Source organism: Cyclopterus lumpus, chromosome 18 (genome assembly GCF_009769545.1).
Source record: "Cyclopterus lumpus isolate fCycLum1 chromosome 18, fCycLum1.pri, whole genome shotgun sequence".
In the NCBI taxonomy this organism is placed as follows: Eukaryota; Metazoa; Chordata; class Actinopteri; order Perciformes; family Cyclopteridae; genus Cyclopterus; species Cyclopterus lumpus.
The window spans coordinates 14,730,903-14,757,005 of NC_046983.1; the positions used below are offsets into that span (position 1 = coordinate 14,730,903).

Consider the following 26,103-nt stretch of genomic DNA (forward strand, 5'->3'; position numbering starts at 1 on the left):
CCCCCCCCCCCCCACGCACACACACCCTTGGGACCTTCTGAGTTCCTGTATTTATGTGCTGCTGCTTATAAAGGACACAATTTACTCCAGAACACACAAAATACAGAAACACACAAAAAAAACTAAAATATAGCAAAAATAAACGTTAAGATGTGTCCCTAAACATGACTAACATGTATATAAGAAACTATTTAGGCATACCTTTAGCTTAAAGAGCTACTGCACATTAAAACCTGTTTTTTGAGCAGTAAGATAAATGACATGATTGGACTGTGGTAAAACGCATCAACGCTGCTGGTGTTAATATTCCTATTTCTTACTAAATTTATACAAATCTGTATTTCACAAGTTGAAAATGGCTCCATACGCCATCTACTGTTTTGAATGGGCACTGAACCTCAGAAGGCCAATGCTGACGAAGAGTCCACCGGTCTGTACCGATCTACGTTGTATGTATTTAAAAGAATGTTAATGCCCTCCAATCAGAGACCAGGAGATGCCACTGAGCAACTCCTGCCACAAACATCCACATCCGCCGACATGAAGCTAGAAACTGACGCCAGACACGCTGTGTGAGGGGCTACAAACCACAGTTGAGCTGGCCTCAACTTTCTTTCAGTTAAACTAACCCGCCAGATGGTTGGTTACCTGAATGACTGAATATGAGAAGTGGACGTATTCATCGTGACGTCCCCCATTTGTGTTGTGAGTTTGGCAAATTTCCCATGGCCATCTTGGATTACGGCCATCACCATGTTGTTTTTTTTGCAACCAATGAAAGGAAGTTACCATATTTGGAATGCAGAGGAGTCTATTTGACTCTAAATGGACCATCATTTACTAAAACTAGATATTGAGACCATAAACTCTACATAAGTCTACAATGTTTACTGAGGTAATGAATCACGTGAGAAGTATAGTCATTTTCTCATAGACTTCTATACAACTAGAGGAGTCGCCCCCTGATGGTCAATAGAGAGAATGCAAGTTTTAGGACACTTCCGCGTCAGCTTCACTCTGGGTTGTAGTCTGTTTGTTACACAGTACTATCTGACAAGCTGTCATTGGACATTGTTTGGAAAGGGACAGGGATATAAAAAAATACATGGCAGGTGATTGGAAGAACATTCAATTCAATTCAGTTTATTTTGTATAGCCCAATATCACAAATTACAAATTTGCCTCAGAGGGCTTTACAATCTGTACACATATGACATCCCTGTCCCAGGACCTCACATCGAATCAGGAAAAACTCCCCAAAAATAACCTTTGACAGGAAAAAAAGGGAAGAAACCTTCAGGAGAGCAACAGAGGAGGATCCCTCTCCCCGGATGGACAGAAGCAATAGATGTCATGTGTCATCGCTTCTTTAAATTTAGCTACAGCACTGTCAGTTAGACATCTGGTGTAGAAACTTTTGACTAACGGTGTACACTCCGGGAGTATAAACTCAAAAGTTATGAGATAATGGTCTGACAGAAGAGGGTTCTGTGGGAAGACCTCCAAATGCTCATTGTCAATGCCATATGCAAGAACAAGGTCGAGGGTATGGCCAAAGCAGTGAGTGGGTTTCTGTACTCTCTGACAGAAGCCAATCGAGTCCAACAATGAGATAAATGCAGTACTAAGGCAATCATTATCAATATCCACATGAATATTAAAATCTCCTATAATAATAACCTTATCAGTTTTAAGGACTAAACTTGATAAAAACTCTGAAAATTCAGATATAAATTCTGAATATGGACCTGGTGGCCGGTACAGTATAACATATAGGATTGGCTGTAATGTTTTCCAGGTTGGATGTGAAAGACTAAGAACAAGGCTTTCAAATGAGTTGTAGTTTAGTTTAGGTTTAGGATTCATTAATAGGCTTGAGTCAAAGATGGCTGCTACTCCACCTCCTCGGCCAGTGCCTCGAGGAATGTGAGTATTAATATGACTTGGAGGAGTTGATTCATTTAGGCTCACATATTCTTCATGCCTCAGCCAGGTTTCAGTAAGACACAATAAATCAATGTGATTGTCTGATATTAAATCATTTACTAATACAGCTTTAGATGATCTAATATTTACGAGTCCACATTTAATTATCCTGTTTTGTTGCACTGTTGCAGTAGTGATGTTAACCTTTATGAGGTTATTTTGTATGACTCCTCTTCTGGTTACTTTTGATTTAATTAATTTAAGTGGCCGTGGGACAGACACAGTCTCTATAGAGTTAAGGTTAAGGGTGGGTAACTGCTCGAATGGAAGTGCAGAGAAGGGTGGAAGACTACAACTCTGCTTCTGCTTCCTGATCTGAACTCTGGGTCATGGATTAAGTCTGTTAATCAACTTGGCCATGTTTGCAGAAATGAGACGCGCTCCATCCCAAGTGGGATGAATGCCGTCTCGACTCATCAGATCAGGCTTTCCCCAGAAAGTCTTCCAGTTATCTATGTAGCCCACATTGTTTGCTGGGCACCACTTGGACAACCAGCGGTTGAATGACGACATGCATGTCATCATTGATCAGATTGGGGAGAGGGCCAGAGAAAACTACGGTGTCCGACATTGTCTTGGCATAAGTACACACCGATTCCACATTAATTTTAGTGACCTCCGACCGCCGCAGTCGGGAGTCATTACCGCCGGCGTGTCTTATAATCTTACTGTAACTACGCTCATCTTTAGCCAGCAGTTTTAAACAAGATTCAATGTCGCCCGCTCTGGCCCCCGGGATGCATATGACTTTGGTCCCTGGCTTCCCTATCTTCACGTTTCTGACTATGGAGCTACCTATAACCAGAGTGGGTTTCTCAGCGGGTGTGTCGCTGAGTGGGGAAAACTGGTTTGAAACGTGAAGAGGTTGGCGGTGCTCAGTGGGCTTCTATTTAGACATAAAACTCCTTCGAACAGTCACCCAGCCATCCGGCTGCTCGGGGGCTGCCGTGGGACAGCTAACAGAGGCTAATGCTAGCGGCTCCGCACCGTCTATGGGGGGTGGCGAGCTAACTAGCGTAACTGTCTGAGCTTCGATGGCGCGGAGCCGTGCATCTAACCCACTTAGAACTGCCTCCAACCAGCAAATGAACTACACTTGTTGCATGTACCGTTATCATTAAGGGAGGTAGAGGAATAGCTATACATGAGACATTCTGAGCAAGAGGGAGGGGGAGAGGAGGAAGACATCGCGAGCTGCTAAACTGGCAACCGGAAGTGATGCAATACGCTTACCGGAAGAGAGAGAGCGATGCGTTCAGGGATGTAGACCCAGAGGGATTCATCTGAGTTCAACCAACATGGATGACCTGCAACTTCCTCTGTAACATCTGTCAATCAAACTCATATTGATGCAACCATTTAACATAACTACTTCAACGAGTGCCTACACAACACTTCAATGGTGCCTTGCCAACCACGCTTGTTTTGTTGCTGTCTGCAGCCGGGAATATCTTTAGATAAACAGTGGGTTAAATGAGCAGTACAGAGCTGTGTAGGCACATTTAGTTGACAGACAGGGAGAGACATTCATTAGTAGAGGATTTTCTTTCAAATGCAGACCATTTTTCAATATTAAAGCCTATAATTAAAAAGTGTTCATGCTGACAACAGGACTGACATTAAACCAGATTAAGAGCGGACTAAACTCAAAGATGTGTTTAGAATTGATCCGGTTTAATTCAAAACTAGGCTTGAAGTTGAACCATACATGGTTGGTTTTGTTCGATGAGCGGGACTTAACCCAAATTAACTCTAGTCTTCCTTTTGATTTAGGTTTCCTTTCCTTACAGTATTGGGCAAGACTTTCTCACTTCTTCTTTCTATTATTTCTCTCTTTAGAAAAGCAGACGTTTGGGAAATTTTGCTTTTAGTCATCTATTTTTAAAGAGCACCATGTCACCCACGATTTAACTAAAACGATGGTAAAACTGTCAAAGTAGACAATGGTAAGTTATTATAATGTGAATTAATTGAATTTGATTGTAATGTAAAATTGTTATCTGATAAGAACTTTGCTCAAACATCCGACTTCATCATCAATTACCTCAGAGAAATCTGATCCATATCCCCTGCAAGAACACAGCGTCCAGTTCAACTTTAGCTAATCTCAAACACGCAGTACTCAATGTCAGATCTTTAAGTAACACTTTTTTTTTAAATTAATAGTTTTATTTCCTCTTACAATCTTGATTTTATGTTTTTAACTGAGACATGGCTTGACAAAAACACAGCTAATGCAGTCCTGATTGAACCAGAGGAGTCGCCCCCTGATTGTCAATAGAGAGAATGCAAGTTTTAGGACACTTCCGCGTCAGCTTCACTCATGGTTGTAGCCTGTTTGTTACACAGTACTATCTGACAAGCTGTCTGTGGCAGCGGGGTGTGGCTAGGCTCAGCTGCAGAGTGGGTGGAGCGGGGGTGTGGTTCAGGGAACAGTGCTGTGATGTGTAAATCAGCCTCAGCTAGGATCAATTGTGTGTGTGTGTTTTGTTTTCCATATAAGAGCAGGAGTAGCTGGAGAGGAGAGAAGAGCGGGTAGGGGATGCCCGGATCATTCGCTACCAGAAGCGTAATCAACACAAATAAAACCTGTTACTGCCCTCACGATTGTGTGTGTTGCCCTCTTTGGTGCCTGCCCGAGACTCAAACCTGTCACACTGTCATTGGACATTGTTTGGATAGGGACAGGGATATAAAAAAAATACATGGCAGGTGATTGAAAGAACATCTGTCAATCAAACTCATACTGAGGCAAGTTGGGACGAGCCTTCAGTGTCGATCTTTACTCTTCTTTAAACGTAGAAATACTCTCTGATGTTATTCCAGCATCTAGGCTAGCCTCTTCAGGAGTCACCATCGATGTTTAGAATGAGGAGCCGCCTCTCCGTATTGTGTCACTCACACCTAAGCCACGCCCATAGTTGCCAGTAACTACTCTCAGGACACTGATTGGTCCATCTTCTGGCTTACTGGCCACAAACACCATTTAACATAACTACTTCAACGAGTGCTTACGCAACACTTCAATGGTGCCTTGCCAACCACGCTTGTTTTGTTGCTGTCTGCAGCCGGGAATATCTTTAGATAAACAGTGGGTTAAATGAGCAGTACAGAGCTGTGTAGGCACATTTAGTTGACAGACAGGGAGAGACATTCATTAGTAGAGGATTTTCTTCCAAATGCAGACCATTTTTCAATATTAAAGCCTATAATTAAAAAGTGTTCATGCTGACAACAGGACTGACATTAAACCAGATTAAGAGCGGACTAAACTCAAAGATGTGTTTAGAATTGATCCGGTTTAATTCAAAACTAGGCTTGAAGTTGAACCATACGTGGTTGGTTTTGTTCGATGAGCGGGATTTAACCCAAATTAATTCTAGTCTTCCTTTTGATTTAGTTTTCCTTTCCTTACAGTATTGGGCAAGACTTTCTCACTTCTTCTTTCTGTTATTTCTCTTTAGAAAAGCAGACGTTTGGGAATTTTTGCTTTTAGTCATCTATTCAATTCAGTTTATTTTGTATTGCCCAATATCACAAATTACAAATTTGCCTCAGAGGGCTTTACAATCTGTACACATACGTCCCTGTCCCAGAACCTCACATCGGATCAGGAAAAATTCCCCAAAAATAACCTTTGACAGGGAAAAAAGGGAAGAAACCTTCAGGAGAGCAACAGAGGAGGATCCCTCTCCCCGGATGGACAGATGAATAGATGTCATGTGTACAGAATGAACAGCATTACAAAGTTACATAAACACATTACATGAATATGACAATGTATGAATGGAACTCCAATCCATGAAACAGAAGGAGGGGGGGCGGGGCGATCAGCAGGGCCAACGCGAGACCGGCTCACCAGGCATCAGACACCACCAGGTCCAATGGACCCTATGAGATGTGAAGTCACAAAGAGGAAGCAGAGTTAATAAGGTGCAATGACAAGATGTAAATTCATCCATAAGGAGAGAGAGAAGAGGAGATAGGTGCTCAGTGTATCCCAAAAACATCCCCCAGCAGCCTATAAGCCTATAGCAGCATATCAAGGGGCTGGACCAGGGCAAACCTGATTCAGCCCTAACTATAAGCACTATCAAACAGGAAAGTATTAAGTCTATTCTTGAATGAGGTGACTGTGTCTGCCTCCCGGACTGAAAGTGGAAGCTGGTTCCATAAAAGAGGAACTTGATAACTGAAGGCTCTGGCTCCCATCCTACTTTTTAGGACTCTAGGAACCACAAGTAGTCAGTCTTAGTTCTGATGGACCTGAGCGCTGCCTTTGACACAGTTGACCATGGGATCTTATTACAGAGGTTAGAAAACTGGTTGGGAATCTGGTACTGCTCTAAACTGGTTCAAGTCCTATCTCGAGGACAGGACGTATTTTGTTGAAATTGGTAACTGTGTCTCAGACCAAACGGCTTTGACCTGTGGGGTTCCCCAGGGGTCAATCCTAGGACCCCTATTATTCAATCTGTACATTCCATTAGGCCAGCTAATACGCAGCTATAACGTGTCCTACCACAACTATGCAGATGACACTCAGGTCTACGTGTCACTGACGGCAGGTGAATGGATTGGAGTTCCATTCATACATTGTCATATTCATGTAATGTGTTTATGTAACTTTGTAAATGCTGTTCATTCTGTACACATGACATATATTGCATCTGTCCATCCGAGGAGAGGGATCCTCCTCTGTTGCTCTCCTGAAGGTTTCTTCCCTTTTTTCCCTGTCAAAGGTTATTTTTGGGGAGTTTTTCCTGATCCGATGTGAGGTCAAAGGTCAGGGATGTCGTATGTGTACAGATTGTAAAGCCCTCTGAGGCAAATTTGTAATTTGTGATATTGGGCTATACAAAATAAACTGAATTGAAAACTGAATATGGGCCTGTAGATTTACTGCATCGAACAGATCAGTGTGTGGATGCAAAACAATTTTCTCCAGCTAAACTCAGACAAAACTGAAATCATTGTCTGTGGCCCACAGAAACAAAGAGAAAGTGTTATCAGTCACCTTGAGACTCTCTCTCTAAAACCTAAAAATCAGGTTAGAAATCTAGGGGTAATATTGGACTCAGAAATTAACTTTAACAGCCACATTAAATCAATAACAACAGCTTTTTGCCATCTAAAAACATTGCCAAAATCAAAGGAATAGTGTCTAAACCAGACTTGGAGAGGCTAATCCATGCGTTTGTCTCCAGCAGGTTAGACTACTGTAGCGGCCTGCTCACTGGGCTCTAAACGAGCTGTAAGACAGCTGCAGTACATCCAGAACGCTGCTGCTCGAGTCCTGACTAGAACCAGGAAATACGACCATATTAGTCCAGTGCTCAGGTCTTTGCACTGGCTTCCTATTGCTCAGAGAATAGACTTTAAAACAGCTCTGCTTGTGTACAAATCTCTTCATGGTCTAGCACCAAAGTACATGTGTGACATGTTAGAGCCATAGGAACCATCTCTGGCTCTGAGAAGCTCAGGGAGTGGTCTCCTGCTGGTCCAGAGTCAGAACTCAACACGGTAAGACTGCAGTTCAGTTTTATGCTAAAATCTAGAACAGTCATCCCAGGAGGACCCAGACCCCCAGCAGACCAGCAGCCCACCAGACCACTCTCAGCACCCCAGTGAGTCACTGACACAGTGACCACCACTACACCACCCGCTTCACCGGCCAGCCGAGACGACAAGGAGCGTCCCGTCCCCACCGTCACAGAGGGCGTAGTTTGTCTCCCTCTGCTGCTTCTGTGCTGGTGGGTTGGGTAAGCTCCTCCCACACAGGAAGCAGCGGTTTGCGTCTGCTCACAAGTTCAGACAGAGACGCTTCAGGCCGAATGAGAAATATGAATTCTGAAATGTTCAATGTGTTGAGTTTGTGACATAGACCACACTCTTTTAGTGTGAACCATATTACTGTGTGTGTGTCCAGAATAGTACGATGCAATACAAGACAAACCTTCTGGATATATTTTTGTATTATAGAAACAATATGATAATCTTATGATACACAAATCTGACGCCAATTGGGATTTAGCGTGTTTCAATTTTCATTTAACACAAATGCATTACTTGTATTACTATGGATAATACTATATATATATATATATATATATATATATATATATATATATAAAATACTCATAATAATACAAATATATGGGGATGCTTTAGATGATTGCCCGCACTCATAAATAATAAAAGAATAATAAGAATAATAAACATTTACTGTGGGTTTAAGGGAACAATATATCATATTAGGAATAATCTATGAGTAAATATAAAATACATATTTAATTCAATTCAGTTTATTTTGTATAGCCCACAATCACAAATTGACAGATTTACAATCTGTACACATACCACATCCCTAACCTTTGACCTCACATCTGATCAGGAAAAACTCCCCAAAAAACAGGAAAAAACCCTTTCACAGGGAAAAAAAATTCAGAAACCTTCAGGAGAGCAACAGAGGAGGATCCCTCTCCCCGGATGGACAGAAGCAATAGATGTCATGTGTACAGAATGAACAGGCCTGTGAAAGGTTATTTTTGGGGAGTTTTTCCTGATTATATGTGAGGTCAAAGGTCAGGGATGTCGTATGTGTACAGATTGTAAAGCCCTCTGAGGCAAATTTGTAATTTGTGATATTGGGCTGTATAAAATAAACTGAATTGAAATTCAATGAATATGACACAAATTATGAATAATTAGTAGGCATGGACCACGATCAAAACCTCCACAATCCATGTAAACAGAAGGAGGTAGAGAGGAGGGGCATCAGCATGGCCATGGCAGGAGGCATTGCGAAAGTGGTCAGACCAATGAGCTTGGCCTTTGAGACAGGAGGCACAGAGAAGGAGGCAGGGCCATTGGGAAGGAGGCCAGGGGCTGGATGCAGGAAGCAGGGACAAGGAGTCAGGACCCAGGACCAGCTTAAGACACAACCAGGTCAATCGACCCAATGAGACGTGAAGTCAAAAAAAGACTCCGGGGAAGAAGCAGAGTTAGTAATGTGCGATGGAGAGATGTAAATTCATCCATAAGGAGAAATTATTTATGGAACCAGCTTCCACGTTCAGTCCGGAAGGCAGACACAGACTCATTTAAGGACTTAAGACTTTCCTCTTTAATAGTGCTTATAGTTAGGGCTGAATCAGGTTTGCCCTGGTCGAGCCCCTAGATATGCTGCTATAGGCTTATAGGCTGCTGGGGGATGTTTTAGGATACACTGAGCACCTATCTCCTCTTCTCTCTCTACTTATGGATGAATTTACATCTCTCCATTGGACCTTACTAACTCTGCTTCCTCCCCGGAGTCTTTGTGACTTCACGTCTCATAGGGTCCATTGGACCTGGAGGTGTCTGATGCCTGGTGAGCCGCTGATCGCCCCGCCCCCCCCCCCTCCTCTCTACCTCCTTCTGTTTCATGGATGGGAGTTCCATTCATACATTGTCATATTCATGTAATGTGTTTATGTAACTTTGTAATGCTGTTCATTCTGTACACATGACATATATTGCATCTGTCCATCCAGGGAGAGGGATCCTCCTCTGTTGCTCTCCTGAAGGTTTTCTCCCTTTTTTCCCTGTCAAAGGTTATTTTTGGGGAATTTTTCCTGATCCGATGTGAGGTTCTGGGACAGGGACGTATGTGTACAGATTGTAAAGCCCTCTGAGGCTAATTTGTGATATTGGGCTATACAAAATAAACTGAATTGAATTGAATAGAAAGAAGAAGAGATAGGTGCTCAGTGTATCCTAAAACATCCCCCAGCAGCCTATAAGCCTATAGCAGCATATCAAGGGGCTGGACCAGGGCAAACCTGATTCAGCCCTAACTATAAGCACTATTAAAGAGGAAAAGTCTACTCTTAAATGAGGTGACTGTGTCTGCCTCCCGGACTGAAAGAGGAAGCTGGTTCCATAAAAGAGGAGCTTGATAACTGAAGGCTCTGGCTCCCATCCTACTTTTTAAGACTCTAGGAACCACGAGTAGCCCCACATTTAGTGTGCGCAGCTCTCTAGTGGGTCAATATTGTACTACAAGCTCCTTAAGATATGATGGTGCATCACCAATCAAGGCTTTGTGGGTGAGAAGAATTTTAAATGTGATTCTTGATTTTACAGGGAGCCAGTGCAGAGCAGCTAATACAGGAGTGTGGTGGCTGGGGCGTGGTTAGGCTCAGCTGCAGGGGGGGAGCGGGGGAGTGGCTCAGGGAACAGGTGCTGGGAAGAGGCTTAATTAGCCTCAGCTGCATTAGATCAGGGGAATGCGTCTTGGACCCTATATCAGGGTGTGTTGCAGATGGAGCAGGAGACCGGCAGAGCAGGATCACAATAAAGAATATTGCCAAACGTTACGCAACGTGTACTCATTCCTTGGTGCTGGGGGGGGAACCCGGGGAGTGTAACAAGTCCTGTCACCATCCCCGGGTTTCCCCCCCCAGCACCAAGGAATGAGCACAAGACGCATTCCCCTGATCTAATGCAGCTGAGGCTAATTAAGCCTCTTCCCAGCACCTGTTCCCTGAGCCACTCCCCCGCTCACCCCCTGCAGCTGAGCCTAACCACGCCCCAGCCACCACAAGGAGTAATGTGATCTATTTTCTTAGTTTTTGTGAATACACGAGCTGCAGCATTCTGGATTAACTGGATAACGCAGGTTCTTTACAGTGGTGTTGGATGCCAGGGCAATGCCATCTACAGATACTACATAATTGATCTCTGAGGCGTTCAGGGCCTAGTAAAATAACAGGTCATCCATGTTTTCATGTCTTTAAGACATGCTTGAATTTTAGCGAGCTGGTTGGTCTCCTCTGGTTTGATCGATAGATATAATTGAGTATCATCTGCATAGCAATGAAAGTTTATGGAGTTTCCTGACAATATTGCCCAAAGGAAGCATATATAAGGTAAATAAAATTGGTCCAAGCACAGAACATTGTGGAACTCCATGATTAATGTTGGTGGTCATCGAGGCTTCATCGTTTACAAATACAAATGTATCTCATAAATAGGATTTAAATCAGCTTAGTGCGGTACCTGAAATGCCAATCAACTGATCCAGTCTCTGTAATAGGATGTCATGATCAATGGTGTCGAACGCAGCACTAAGGTCTAATAATACCAGTACAGAGATGAGTCCTTTATCAGCACTAAGGTCTAACAAAACAAGTACAGAGATGAGTCCTTTATCAGCACTAAGGTCTAACAAGACCAGTACAGAGATAAGTCCTTTATCTGATGCAATTAGGAGGTCATTTGTAATTTTCACCAGTGCTGTCTCTGTGCTGTTTTCTAAATCCTGAGTGAAAGTCACACAACTGATTTGAAGGGCCTTCTTATATGTTTTAAGACTATCTCGCCAAACTAAGCGTGATTCTTCCAGATTGGTGGAACGCCATATACTTTCGAGCTTTCGTGAAGTTTGCTTTAGGTCGCGGGTCTGAGGGTTCTACCAGGGAGCAAACCTCCTTTGCCTCACTGTCTTTTTCTTCAGTGGGGCTATCGAGTCTAGTGTCATTCTCAGTGAGCCTGTAGCACTATCGACAATATGATCAATCTGGGACAAACTAAAGTTAGCACAGGAGTCCTCTGTCACATTGAGACGTGGTATTGAATCAAATGCAGAATATTGTATGAACAGATAGATACTGTGGGTGTGTTAGATACATATCATGTTCCTGGGTACAGTATATATTTACTGGGCAACAAAGATGGAGGTTTGGGGGAAGATGTAAATGAGTTCTGTCAACAATACTTTGAGACAAAGTTAGCGACTTGCTGTTTAGAAAAAAGGAACATTTAGCAGCTAATCAGACGGATATTTTCCTCAACGGTTCATAGAGCTCAGAGGAATGTTGCTCCGTGTCTGCTGGGTGATGAACCAATAGTGGAGGGAAAAGTCTTTTTAAGCCAGCAAAACATGCAATCCATAATACAATATGAAATAAAACTCAATGAGAAGTTAAAGGCGGTCAAATCTTTTGTATTTTCCAAACTTTACAAATAGTGCAAATGTAACATTAAAACCACAAATAAAAACAGCAATACTTCTGACAGGAAACGTTTCAGCATTACATTACAGAACGGCCTTGCACTGAAGTGAAATCACTTCTCAGTAAAAAAACATGGAGGAAGTTTCCCTTAATTCACTTCAAGCTAAAGTTAATATCACGCTGGCAAAGATTTGGCGTTGAGAATGAAGAAACGTTCACATCTTCACCTTTCATTTCAGGATCAAAACATTTGCGTAATGAAACAGTATTTTCAAAATAAAAGACAGGAGTCATTTAATGTGTTTAGACACCTTAAACCTCATCAGACATTCTCTCAATAGAAAATCCTAAATGTATAAATATTCCTATGTTACTGTCATAATTTACAGAGGATAAATGCTACTGTGCTGTGTGAACATTCTCTGCGGTAGACAAATGCTTTGGTTCAAACATCTGCGTGGCTACTTCTCCAGTTGACGACTTGAATAAATAGTAAAACTTTGAATTTGCCCAATAAGTTATTTAAAAATGGCTGCTTTCCTCGTATTTATCCCATGAAACAGTATGATGTAAACATTCCAACATCTCAAACACCAAACTCTGGCTGCTTCTCGTCTCCAAACAGCTTCTGTAACAGCAAACGTATCCCAACACAAGAGCAGGACGTTCCAATGGAATCACCACGGGGTGAAAACAATGCAGCACATCCTTCAGTGAGGCAACTATGTGTTCAAACGGTGGAGTTTCCTCTGGGGCTGTACCGTTATTGGTTGTTCCGTAACCTTAAAGGGACAGTTCACCCCGAAATAAAAACTACAGGTGTTTCCTCTCACCTGGATAGTTTTGAGTCGAGTTGTGGCGTCACAGCTCGGCCGAAGAGGAGAGAAGGCACCAAAAAGATTTTGTTTTTATCCCAAAGTCTTTCCTTAACCCTAACCCAAGTCTGTTTTAAACCTAAACTGAGACTCCTCCCCCTGCCACGACTAACGCTGACCATGAAACAGTGAATCCCTGTGACTATGAATGAACTGCCACTAGACCGCGGTTATCAGAAGGTCTAATCCCAACATGGTTGGAACTACTTTTGGCAGCTCATATCTGTACCAAACATCTCCAGGTCTCATACACTTTTAATCAATTCTGTCCGTAACAAGTCACAAAAAAACAAACACACACACTGCACAGAAACTGCAAAGCAAACAGTCCAAACGTGCAAGGAGCTCTCTCTCTCTGAGGCCCTGCTGCCTCTTCTGCTCAATGGGTGCTGAACCTCCTGTAGGGTTTAGTTTATGGACAACGCATTGATTTGTGGAAAATGACATTTACAGCCAACTTTGATCTCCGGTCATAAAATGGAGCCAAAACGCCCCAAAAAGGGGAAAACAAACCAAAAACAAAAAGTTGATTTCTCAGAGCCTCGTTCTGTTTGTGGCCCACCTCCCTTGGAAATACATCCGCCTCCTAATGGTTCAGAAGGACCGCCCCGCTACGGCTGAGGGTCCTCATCAGTCTGGCTGCAGGTGAAAAGAGGAACAAACTGGTCTTCCCACACACTTCCTGTCAGGTAGGTGAGCCGGCTTTTGTGGTTCACAGAATCACTGCATCACGCACTTCTCCTTCTGCTGCTTGGCGTACTTCCTCCTCCGCTGCTCCAGGCCTCGCTCCAGACGCTCGTCCTCCTCCAGAGCTCTGAGGACAAGGGGAGACAAGGAGTCACAGGAGCTGCTGCATTAACATGGAAGTGTGTGCATGTGTGCCCATGTAGACCACCAGGATCATGTAGACCCACCCACAGCTGTGGAGCCAGTCAAAGACTTCATTCACCCTACAGCAGAGGAAGTGGGTCTCACCCTTTCTCTTTGGCGTCCATGTTGTGGACCAGTTCGTCCCTCTGGTTGACCAGTGAAACCAGCTCCTGAAGCAGCAGATGCTCTCTGCGTTTATGGGCCTGAGTCTTCTGCCCCTCTGCCCCACAAAGACAAGAGAGGTAACAGGTCAAATGACTGATTCTGTCAAAGGAGTCTGGTGGCTTTGAAGAGAGCGTGGGTGACAGCTTCAGCTCCCAGTCAGAGAGGCAGTCTGACAGCAGGGTAGATATTCTAAATATAGTGTACTCTTTAGTAGTATAGTATACTGTTTTAGGTGTCTAAAATGCGCCCACAGCATTACTCTGGTGGTACTCCTTTCTGTTTTCTTTGAACTCCATCCACTGTAGTGACACACTACACTATGGAGACGTGCTACAGGCTATCAGAGTGTTTGGTGTTGTGGAAGCGGTGTGTGTTGAGCAGTAAAGTCGTACCTTCAATTGCCATCATGTCCCTCAGCTCTTTGTTCAACAGCTCAAATTTTCTTTCCAAGTCTTGTTCCTCCAGCCTGTCAATCACAAGAGATGCATGACAACATGTCTGACAACTGTGCCCAAGGAGGAGAGATATCTCAAAGTCCTTTATTTCTTTGCTTTATTGTCTCGCTATTTTCTTTTTTTCCACCAACAGAAAAGAAACTCTCACCTCAAAGTCTACTGAGTAACTTTTATCCAGAGCTGAACCAGCTGATGCGGTTTTCTCAGTTGTCGTGGAGATCGTGCTGAGGCATCTCCACGACAACTGAGCAAACTCAATCTGCCGATGAAGATGAGATGCACCTACAATTTCTAATTTTTCTTGCTTAACAATATTCAGAAATCCTGCACAGTGCCAACAGCAAACCTTTTCTCACATCGAGATCTTTCATTGACTCCCTTGAGTGGACAGGATTTCAAGTGAGAGACATTGAGCACAAGGAGCAGCAGCATAACTTCATGTTTAGTTCTCTTTCTTCTGTCAGTCTTTTAACTACAGTTTCTGCTTCAATGTCCCACGATATTTGCTGCAGTGACGTGACCTGTATGGAAACTCTAACAATTACTGAAAGCAGCCTCTCTTATCGTTAAAGAAAAGCCTCATTCAATACTTTATTTAAAAAGCAACGTAGCCTACACGCCCTGGTGAAAGATCTAAGAAAATGATGACGTTAAGTTAGTGGCGGGTGGAGGATTTATGCGTACATGTGGATTCAGATGACGTCAGGATGAAGCGCGTGCTAAAGATGAACATGAACAGTTTGTACTGTGTTCTAATGTTTCCAGCAGCGTGTGTCGTGGATGTCTTACAGTAGCTGCAGATGGTCCTGCCTCCTGATTAAAGCATTCTTCTTGTTGACCAGCATGAACCATTCCTGAATCAACCTCTCCTCCTCCACCTTGTCACTGCCTGCAGGAGAAGATCACATTACTATAATCCCTCTGTTAGTCATAATCCTTCTCTTTCTTTCCTACATTGGAATAATGGAGTTTCACAGTGAATACTGAATAATATCTATACCACAGCTAATTAGCACCTTCAAGTTACAAATCATTCCTTAAGATGTTCTTCCCTAAGGTATAATAATTTGTACAAATTCCACCCTTGTTCTCTCTAAATATTACTGTTACCCAGAATTTCATGTGCTTTTTGATTCATTGTGCAACCATTTGTATTAAGATGATCGTACCTGTTTCCAGTAGTTGTCGGAGTTTCCTCTCTACCACACCTGCTCTGTTATCAATATGACTTTGTTCCGCTTCCAGGGCTTCTATCTGACTCAGCACATACTGGCTGGGGTCCTGAATACATTAATACACGCACAAACAAACACAATTACCCAACAGACAGTTAGGGTCAGCGGTCGATGTTTAACCCTGAAACAAACGGTGACTGACTTGGCCCTCTGGTCTTCCCTCCTCGACTTCAGCGTCTGTTCTCTCTGTGAGACAAACACAAATACCACTTGTATGAATGAAGCCATGCTTAACATCTTTAGTTTCAACAGTGAACACATATTCCAAATCACCATGTCCAAATAAAGGCATCAAAAAAGGTGTTTAACAGTTCGATTTTTTTTTTTTTTTTAAAGGGATACGTTAATATATATATGTTAACACAGATATATGAAAGCTAACCAGTGTCTGACTTCCTCCGAGTAATCACACTGTCTTCTTGGCCTGCAACAACCTGCAGACAAAAAAAGTTCCTCATGCATCACAGATAAGAAAAAAATGCAATGATGAGAATAAAAAGGGGATAGATTTATAAGAATCATACCACCGATATTTCTCCTTCTTCTAATGACCCACTCCTCCGCTGTGACCTCCGCTTCTTGACCAGATCTGCATCTTTGACATGAGAGAAACCAGTTTTGGACAGGAAGTGAGTCCTTGGCGGTGCCACTGGTGGCTGAGCCCCAGCAACCTGCAGCCGTTTGGCTCTGGGAGGTGGTACGACATCCCTGGTTTTACTGTCTGCTGACTCTGCAGTGCCTGCAGTCCCGTTGGTGTCTAGACTTATACCCTCCTCCTGCAGCCTCTGGGCACAGTAGCGAACAGTCGCCTCGGGGTCCTCTTGGCTCTCCCGGTCCTCTGCTACTGCATAGCTAGACTCACTGCTATCCCTCGCTATGTGGAGCACACTGAGCTCCTGGCCCGTGAAATGTGTGCGGATCTGGTTGAGATAGGTCATGACAATGAGGCGGTCAGGTACTGCTAGCATGACCATGTCTGAAGGCTCCATCAGCCTGGAAATGCCAAGTTTGGCAAAGCCGTCAAAGGCCTGCAATTTGTAGAAAAAAAAGATCAGATTAGGAATCATCAACCAACACATGAAATAATCTGCAAAGTTGGTTTTAGCTGGTTTTATTTAACCGATAGCCAATCACCTTCTTGTTGTTGTGCTTGATGTCATACGGGTCCAGCATTTCATAATTACTACACACAAAAAAGACAAAATAAACACATAAAGTGTATACATAAAGAAGGGTACAATACTCTTTCTATCTATAGACCAACTATTGTCAACAAGTTTCTCACATCTTTTCTGGTTGGAAGTGATGTAAAATAGCACAAAAGGCAAGGCCGTTCCTCCAGGAGGTGCTGAAGTTATTGATCTTCACTCCCTTGTGACCCTGCGTGGCTTTCTGACACCAGTCCAGTAGAGACTGACTAGATGTCACTAAGCTGGGAGTGGGCGAAAATCCCTAGAACACACACAATAATAATATTGGGGTAGGATTGTGAAAAATAACTGCATAGTCAATGATAATTCTTCACTCTGAGCAACATCTTGCATTATTCTCAGTTATGTTATCAATTGTTAATATATAAATATTGACAGGTGCAGCTTTAACATACTTCTGGAGAGACCACCCCATCTGCAGGTCTTTTCTGAGGTGTTGTTGGTTCATTGGCTTGGTGGAGGCAAGAAACGTGTGACTTCTCTCTTTGCATGGAGAAACACAAAAACAAAGCAAAATGAGATATAACTTCCACAAGTTATTTGATAACATGTTTGTCTGGTTATTGATGATTTTGTAAACCATGCTGCTAATGAGACCACACCATGTTAGAGGATTATGAAATTCAAGGACATGATCATTTATATTGTGTACAGAGTTAGGTTAATTATTGTACACCCCCACACCTTAATGTTTACTGACTAATCTTACCTTTCTTCTTCTAAACAACCAGCATCTACATCTACAGATACAAAGCCAAAGTCCAACTCTTCGTCCCTCATTTCCTTCCTTGACTTTATTTCCATTGGTTCACTGTCTTTATTATCCTCTACATGTAGCCAGTCATCCTGAGAAGAGGCAACAGTGGAAGCAAGGGACCTATCAATCTCTTCTCCCAGGACTTGTTCAATGTCAGTTTGCTCAGACACACACTCTGCAGCCTTCTCTAAATCCTCTGTTACAACAGGTTTTTCTGTAAAGGTCCAGCCTTCAATGATTTCATCTAGTCCCTTCTCAGTATCTTCTACAGCGTCTTCCTGAGGAAATTCTTCTTCTCCCATTGCTTCTAGCACTTCACGTTCCAACACCGATGAACCATCATCTTCTCCTTGGATTGTGACGAAACCTCCTTCAGAGATCACACTTGAATCCAGCGATGTTGAGCCTTCCTTAGTTTCTTTGCCAGTAGCAGATGTTTCCTCTGGGGTTCTCTGAGATAATTCCATTTCAAGAGGGAATACATCATCTGCAAGTGGTGTGTTGTCTGAATAAGTGGCACTGAGACATTTCTTGGCCCGTGGCAATGGAACTGGGAAGCTTGACTGCTCATTCTGTTGGACTGATTCATCACCAGTGGTGCTAGTTACTGGGTCCGGCAGGCGGGGAGCTGGTGAGTCAGAAATTGTAGTACCATCTGGGAATGAACCACTGAGACGTTTCTTTACTCTTGGTTTTGGTACAGGTAAGCTTGAAGCACCTGGTGTTTTCTCTGAAATATCACCGTCCTCTACTTGAACCCTGGCCTCAATGGTCAATCTATTTCTCCTCAACTTTATGGCAGTCACTAATTCTGTCGATGAATAATGTTGATCACCCAAAGGACGAGGGGGAAAGCTTTTGCTGTCTTGCACTTTTGGCAATTCTTTATCTTGATCATCTTGCTTTGCTGCCAGCGCCTCTTCTCTATTAGAAGGCTTAGATGTGCTCGCCATGGCTGTAACATCATAGGGGAAGGAACCACTTAGATGTTTCCTCACACACGGCACAGGCATACAAAGAGTTGTTTGTTTGTCCTTCTCTACTTCTGCTATCTCTAATGAATCTTCTGTTTTCTGGGAAGACGTGATGTGAATGGTAACAACAGATGTGTCACGAGCAGCATTTGACTGTTTTATTTCTTCCGTAACAGTGTTTTCCATCTGGGAGGGTTTTACAGACTCTTTGTTACTGTCGATTTTGCAAGATTTGCTTAAGGGCAATTTCCTGCCACGTTGTGGAAGACGTATCTTCTTGATGATTGAGAGAGAAGCAGTTTGCTCAACATGAAACATCTCTGGTTCAGGATTTGGGGTAATGCTTTCAATTTCCTTTGTTTCTGAGGGAGGAATTCCATGAGAAGAGGCCTGGACAGATGTATTAATGTCTTTCTTAAGCCATTCCAAAGTACGAGAGGTTTGCTCCGTTTGCTTTGAGCAGACCAGTTCTGTGTCTGCCTGTAGAGTAGCACTCCCGACAAAATCTGTTTCGTGAGAGCGTTGTTTGATTGTTTTGTCTTTTCTTCCTACTGATTGTGAAGGGATTCTTTTAGTGGCTGTTTGATCAGGTTTATCGATGCTCTGTAAAGGTTCAAGAGCACCTGAGACACCATAGCTTCTCTTACATGGTTGAGGAGGAACAGGATTTGTAGTTTTCAAAACAGAGCTGACTTGGGCTTTCATATCCTGTTGGTCATTAGTTTTTGAAACAAATGTCTCTCTCGTCACACTGTCTTTTCTCCTCAGAGGCTTGAAAGGGGTAGTTTTCTGTGAAGTTTCAGGTGGCAAACTACCATCTCTTCTTTTCACACGAGGAGGCGCAACAACATCCATGGATATTTGCACAGATTCAACTTCTCCTTTCTGTCTATAGTCACTTGAGTATGAAGTTACTTGAGCACTAACACTTTCTTGAGCATGGCCATTCTGAGGTACACAAGTAATGCTCCTGGCTCTTTTCTTTATCCGGCAAGATGGAGCAGTGGCAGGTTGTATCTCACCAGAAGGATATTTCCCTAGAGATAGGATTGGAACAACCTCAGGGAGGAGAGTGACCGATGCAACATCAGATTTTTGTTTGCGTTCTGGAGTTAAACTATCCTTCCTTCTGAGTGGTTGTGATGGAATAGTGTCTTTTTCCTGATCAAACCTTTTCTGTTGAAGTTCTGGAACTTTTCTATTGGGCTTTCTGCCTCGGACAGCAATGCCAGCTTGTGGTCCAACAGGACTAATGTCCTGAATATATGAGGGTTTGTCCATGAGTTTCTCTATGTGAACTTTGGAATCTGTCAGTGACTCATTTGATCCAGGCTGCAGGGAAGTGGCAGAAATTCCTTCCGTGTTTGTTTGTTGGGGGCTTAAGGAAGAGAAAGGACAAGCTTCAGAATTTGCTGTTCTTTGTCATATAGGTGTACCATGCACCTTATCTCCAACCAATTAATATTCTCAACTGATTAAGACAAATAAGCAATAAGCTAATTTTATCACACATTGTAGAAAAAAACTGACCGTCATTTTCAATATTCTGCTTTACATGTGTACATGCACACTGTCATTGAAACAGCATATAAAGCACATACTGTATAAACAAAGTTTACCAAAGTTTACAGAATTACTTAAAACGCCACGAAAAAGGCAACACTACCATTCCATATCACAATGTCTTAACTACCATCACAGATAGTTGACCATCACTATTTACTGAGTAGTAAGCGCTCATAAGCATAACAAGAGACAATGTTATCACCAAAAACGCAGAACATATACACTATCACACCGTGCAACCAAACACTTTACTAGGTCACTGAACCCAAGCACTCACCCTTTATCCAGCTGTGATGAAGTTGACACGGTTCTAACCTCATCCTGTTCTGTCTCCGTCTGTTGCCTTGCTAACAAGCTTTCAATATACACTGTACAATGTGAGTCCTGCCCTGTGAGTGATCTTTCCTTTGTATGCCATTGATCAAGAAAGGCCACTTGTTCCTCAGCTTGTTCACTATCCGCCTCCTTTGATATTTCAGTGATATCTGCCTCTGTCAGTGGTGGCCATTTTTTTATGCTTGCACAAACCAAAAACCTGTCATCATTGTCGGTAGTTGGTGATGGAGACGCTGATCGATCACCTTCCAAGTCCAACATGTAAGGCTCAGCACTTGCTGGATATTCAATGTTATGTTTGGTGTAAATGTCTTCAGACTGGCCCTCTATCTTCTGCATGATGGCAGTGTTGCCAGAGAAATGTGTTGAAAACTCATCTGTAGGGGCCAGTGTCTTGTCTTTCAGATCCATAGAAGAGGCAGCCATGGGTTGGTGCTCCGCTTCAGCTAAAGTAGAGCTGGACGGCCCCAAAATGGATGCTACTGTTTCATAACTGTGAGACATGGATACTGGAGTGAGTGAGTGAAACCTGGAACATGCGAAAACAATGGTTCCAATAAACATGTAACTGATTATCGAAACCAGTGAGTACTGGAGAAAGTAAAATAAATTCCCATGCAAATGCTGTCCAGTTATTTTCTTTACCCCAAACTTTGAAATGTCAAAATCTGAATAGAAAAATAGAATGAGCATATTGTATGATGAAGTGGAATGTGAGATATCTCCATTTAGGGTTACTAATAATTGATGCAAACTATAACGCATGCTTCACACGATTAGCTTCAGGCCAGTCTTACACTTACCCTTTGTGGAAAACACCCGCAATAGCCTTTACTAATCCTGACTCCTCTACCTCTTTTGCTGACAAAGAGGACTTTGCTGGTTTTTCTGTAATCGTTTCCTCTGCTTCCAATACTTCCCAACCCAAAACTCCTGGTGGCTCTGATGTGTCCAATGGTTTCTTCCCTTTTGTCTGGTCTACCTCTGCTACTGTCCTCTCTAATTGTGATTGGCTGAGGACCCAGAAACCAGAGTTTAATGCGTGATCCACAGAATTTGGGCAGCAACACACATGTTCTTTTAATGAAATACAGCATTCACAGAGATACTGAAATTTCCCATGCATTGTATTGTCAAGTTAAAAAAAGCTACCGTCTATATGTCCAAAAAGTCCATGTTAGGCAAGCACTAAACTGACCCCTTTCACATCAAATAATGCAAGAGCACTGGGCTCTTCTACTTACCCATTTTCTACACAAAGGTCTATGTTTTGCTTCGCACCATCTTTGAATTTCTCCTCTGTCATAAAAGCAAACAAAGTAAAATACACAAAAAGAAACAATACATAGAAAGGTGAATCTTCACACTGTGAATGTCTCACCATGTGCAAGTGCTGTGCTGGGGAGGCTAAGAGATGTGGAGGGAACACCAGACATTCTTGGGTCTTTGTGATATGACTGAGTTGACTGTGCGTGAGGCAATTGTTGTGGTGCATACTTCCCAGTAGAACAGTGGACTTGAATGATCATAGTTTCTTTCTCTGCTGAATTCAATTGTGAAATGCTAGGGAGCCCAGGGATTTTAGTTAAATGTGGACATGATGGAGCCATTGCTACCATGTACTTCATTTCATCTTGGTCATGTTTGGCTGGGAATTTTGCAATGACACAAATCTTCTCATTCTGCAACCTGTCAGACAAGGACTCGCTGTGTGTTGTCCTAGTTTGTATATTTATACATTCAGAGCTAAGCATCCTTGCTGATGGGAAACCTGGGATGCATGAAACACATGAAGCAGACGTGTATAAGCTGACCATGTTTGATGGTCTGTTTACAACTGGAGCAGAAGGAAAACCACGTACTCTGGCTTCTTTTGGGCAGGATGTAACTAATGTCACCATGCCTGTTGTGCTGTAGCAAGGTAGCTGGTCATGTTCAGTAAGTGTGAAAATTCTTTCTGCCCTTTTCTTCTGAGGCTTTAGCAAAAGTGGTTTTGTTTCATTCAGCGACCCTGTATTTGGGAGTGTAGTCATGGAGGCAAATCCTTTGAGACTTGACGCACTGGAACAGCAATGTACAAAACTTATCATATTGGGTTCAATCTTGGATTTGGTTCGAGGTGCAGAGGGGAACCCAGGGATTGTCGATGCTTCTGGACAAGATGGCACTAAGGCCAACATTGTCTTTACAGTTTCTTTGTCTTGATTTGGACTGTGCATTATCAATACTCTCTCCTTTGATGGCTTATCACACAAAGTGTGTGGATCAAAAAGCCATTGGAAGTTTGAGGAACCTTCAAAGGATGCAAATCCTGGGAGATTGGATACTTTGGAGCAAACAGGTATAAGACTCAGCATATTGTATTTGGGTACAGATGGGAAGCCTGGAATCTTTGATGCGCTTGGGCAAGACGGAACCAAAGCAAGCATGTTGTTTGGTTTTTCTATGTTAACTGGTGAGCTGTTTATCCTAAACGGAATGTTCTTTTGTGGTCTGTGAATCAATGAACCCAGTTCAGCACACCATCGTTCTTCCTTGTGCCCTTCGACTGATGGAAATCCAGGTATGGTAGAAACTAGGGGGCACAAAGGAAGGAGGTTCACTACATTTAGGCCATAATACACCATTTGGGGATTTGGAATAGAAGGGAAACCAGGGATTCTTGTTACTTTAGGACAGGATGGTACAAAGGAAACCATAGTCTTCATTATCTTTTTGTTGTTATTTGATGTGTCAAATTTTACCCTCTTCTTTGGTAGGCTCTTCAGCAATGACCCTTTTTCTGTTACCCATCCTACACTTATATCCCCATCAACTGATTGGAATCCAGGAATTTTGGAAACTTGCAAGCACAATGGTAAAAGGCTGATCATATTTGGTGCACAATAAATGTTTTTGGGATTTGGATGAGAAGGAAATCCTGGTGTCCGTGCCTCTTTTGGACAGGATGGTGCAAGAGAAACCATTGCTTTCATTGCTCTCTTGTCTCCTTCACATCTGTCAATCAATGACAGCAGCTTTTCTTTCAATCTTGGTTCAAATAGTGGTTTCCTGCACACTGTCCATTCTTTTAAAGTGCAAGATGACGGAAATCCTGGAATTTGTGACACTTTTGAGCATGAGCTTGAAAGACTGACCATATTTATCATGTCAACGTTATTTATCCTTGGTTTTGGGACAGAGGGAAAGCCAGAGATGAGCGATTCTCTTGGGCAACTTTGTGCAAGTGACACAGCTCCTTTCATGTCTTCTTTCATTTGATCGTTTTCCAGTAGTAATGTAGACTTCTTTTTCATCTGCTTCTCCCATAATGGCTGATGAAAAGTGTTCCAGTCTTTGCTGTCATCTTTCTGCATTGAAGGAAAACCAGGAATACTTGATGTGGCTGGGCAAGATGGAAGGAGATTGACCCTAATAAAACCATTATAGATTACTGTAGGTCCCAGGGCAGATGGAAATCCAGGGACGCATGCTTGTTTTGGACATGCTGGGGCTAAAGCTGTCATGGCTCTCATGTTATCATTGTGAGGTTTCTCTTCAATCATAACTATGTTTTTTTTTGTCTGTGTTACCCCTAAGGGTTTGTAATCTGTAGCCCAACATTTGCTCAGTGGTTCAATTAATGATGGAACACCTTCAATAGAAGAGGTTTTGGGGCAAGATCTTAGAAGGCTCATCATATATGATCCATGATGTGCTAAAGTAGGTTGTGTAATTGAGGGGATGCCTGGTATGCAAGAATGTCTTGGGCAAGTTGGTACCAAACCTACCATTAGTTTAATTTCATCCTTGTATTTTGGTGATGCTCTCATTACAACAAATTCAGTTTTTACTTTGTTTTCTAAAAGTGGAGCCTGCTGAGATACCCATGGTCTGTTGTTAGCTTCATTGATAGATGGGACACCAGGTATACTGGATACACTTGGACAACTGGGATAAATATCTACCATATTTGGTCCATAAAAAACTAAACTGCATTGTGGTGTAGAAGGAAAACCTGGATGTATAGCCTTTCTGGGGCAAGAGGGTAACAGTAAAACCATTTGGTTCTTGTTCTTTTCTTCATCCTTTAATGTGTATGGCTGCATTATCTCCTTAATTTTTGATTGTTTCTCCCATATTGGCTTTTGATCTCTAAGCCAGTGTTTTTTATTTATGGGCAACCTGGACGGCATGCCAGCAATGCTAGTCACACTGGGACAGACATCCAAGAAAGTGAACTGTTTGTATTCCATTTCAGGCTTCACGTAGTATGGCACATATCGTGCACAAGGTTGGGAAGACATTTTATCCACAATGTCATTATCCTCTGATGGCGTATCCAAAGTATACTTGCTGTCCAGTAGGTATTCATCTTTTAGTTGAGCAGCAGCAGTGAATTCAAATATATCGCTAACTGTTTGATATATTGGCATTAGATTTGATATCCCAGCTGCTGTATTTGTCTTCATTTCATCACCAGTGTCCAACATCGTGGAAGAGAGACTAACCATTTCTATTGTCTTTTCCATTTCTTCTTCTAATGCGTTTCTAGTTGCATCTGTAGTCACCTTTGGTAGCTCCTCCCATAGTATGGTCTGGTCCTTAGGACATTTTACTGTAGGTGCCTTTGGTAGCTCCTCCCATACTATGGTCCTGTTTGTTGGATGTGTTTGTAACCGCTGCTCTGCATTATTTATTTGGGTTTGGGATGGGAGTTGTGCTGCACCAGCAACTGGGCATGATGGATGTAGTGAAACCATGTTTTCATGTCTAAAGAGAAGGTAAATTAAAGTAAGTTATGGTCAAAGTTTACTGTTGGAAGATGCCAAGTAAAAATTACAATAATGTAAAAATGTGTAAAAGCCTTCCCACAAAGTATTTTGTAATTCTACATATTTTTATCATAATAGAATGCAAGTCTCGTACAGTGTACCTCAATCAATTAGTGAGAAAGTAATCAGTGCTTGACAATATAATTACAACAAATTTGCCTACTTATTATCAATCCTATGATAGGTATTTTACAGTAATGCATGCAAGTTCAACACATGCAATTCATTCCATACAGCCAGTGTTAAAACAACCATCCACAAGAGCTAAAAGGTTGCACTGCAAACAAAACACAGCAGGTTGATTCAACAACTACAGCTACAACAGCCAGTGCTGTAAAGCCAGCATTATTTCTAAATAAAGAATTACTTCAAATTATTTAACAGTAATATTATTTACAGTATATCCCCTTTAATAGTCAGAATTGCAAAATATAAAAAGCAAAGTGCTTGAAAGTAAACGTTGAGTTAAATCTTTCCATGTAAATCATTTTAGATTTCTTTAAATTAAGAATCTCATGCACAAAGAACTCTTCTCCAACAACCAAATATTTATTTTGTAATTTTAAGTTTCTGTGGTAATCTGACTTCTACACTTAGCCTCATGGTGTCTTTGTTCGTTTTTGTCTTTTATGAATTTATTGATGGATTTCCAAACTGACTTGCACTTGTATTCCGCTGCCGTTTTGTTATAAATTTGATTGATCTCTGTGGCAAATAATTTAGCGGACATGCGCAGATGCTACAATGCTACAATGAACGGCAAGAAATAAAGCCTACCTCAAGAGGACATTATAAATCAAAACCATGCAACAGACATCACTACTCTGACAAGACTGTAATGACGGAGACTGTGAGCTGTTT

General features: G+C 42.3%; 1 protein-coding gene across 10 annotated transcripts in view; it reads right to left on the reverse strand.

Moving 5' to 3' along the window:
* Positions 1 to 11,958: 11,958 nt before the first annotated feature.
* ehbp1l1a (EH domain binding protein 1-like 1a) overlaps positions 11,959 to 26,103 on the reverse strand; it is a 40,487-nt gene continuing 26,342 nt past the window's right edge. For 3 of the 10 annotated variants that reach the window (XM_034556683.1, XM_034556682.1, XM_034556684.1), the window contains 16 exons: positions 21,810 to 25,180; positions 21,673 to 21,727; positions 21,232 to 21,441; positions 20,370 to 20,921; positions 17,505 to 19,904; positions 17,191 to 17,278; positions 16,870 to 17,036; positions 16,719 to 16,767; positions 16,109 to 16,612; positions 15,967 to 16,018; positions 15,727 to 15,770; positions 15,519 to 15,630; positions 15,139 to 15,238; positions 14,287 to 14,360; positions 13,835 to 13,949; positions 11,959 to 13,673 (listed from right to left, as the gene is read on the reverse strand). In XM_034556683.1, the coding sequence (XP_034412574.1) occupies positions 13,580 to 13,673; positions 13,835 to 13,949; positions 14,287 to 14,360; positions 15,139 to 15,238; positions 15,519 to 15,630; positions 15,727 to 15,770; positions 15,967 to 16,018; positions 16,109 to 16,612; positions 16,719 to 16,767; positions 16,870 to 17,036; positions 17,191 to 17,278; positions 17,505 to 19,904; positions 20,370 to 20,921; positions 21,232 to 21,441; positions 21,673 to 21,727; positions 21,810 to 25,180 (7,987 nt within the window). In that variant the 3' untranslated portion in view covers positions 11,959 to 13,579. Of the gene's footprint in view, positions 13,674 to 13,834; positions 13,950 to 14,286; positions 14,361 to 15,138; positions 15,239 to 15,518; positions 15,631 to 15,726; positions 15,771 to 15,966; positions 16,019 to 16,108; positions 16,613 to 16,718; positions 16,768 to 16,869; positions 17,037 to 17,190; positions 17,279 to 17,504; positions 20,922 to 21,231; positions 21,442 to 21,672; positions 25,181 to 26,103 lie in introns of those variants that run through there. The other 7 variants (XM_034556685.1, XM_034556689.1, XM_034556686.1 and 4 more) reach the window with 7 other exon arrangements.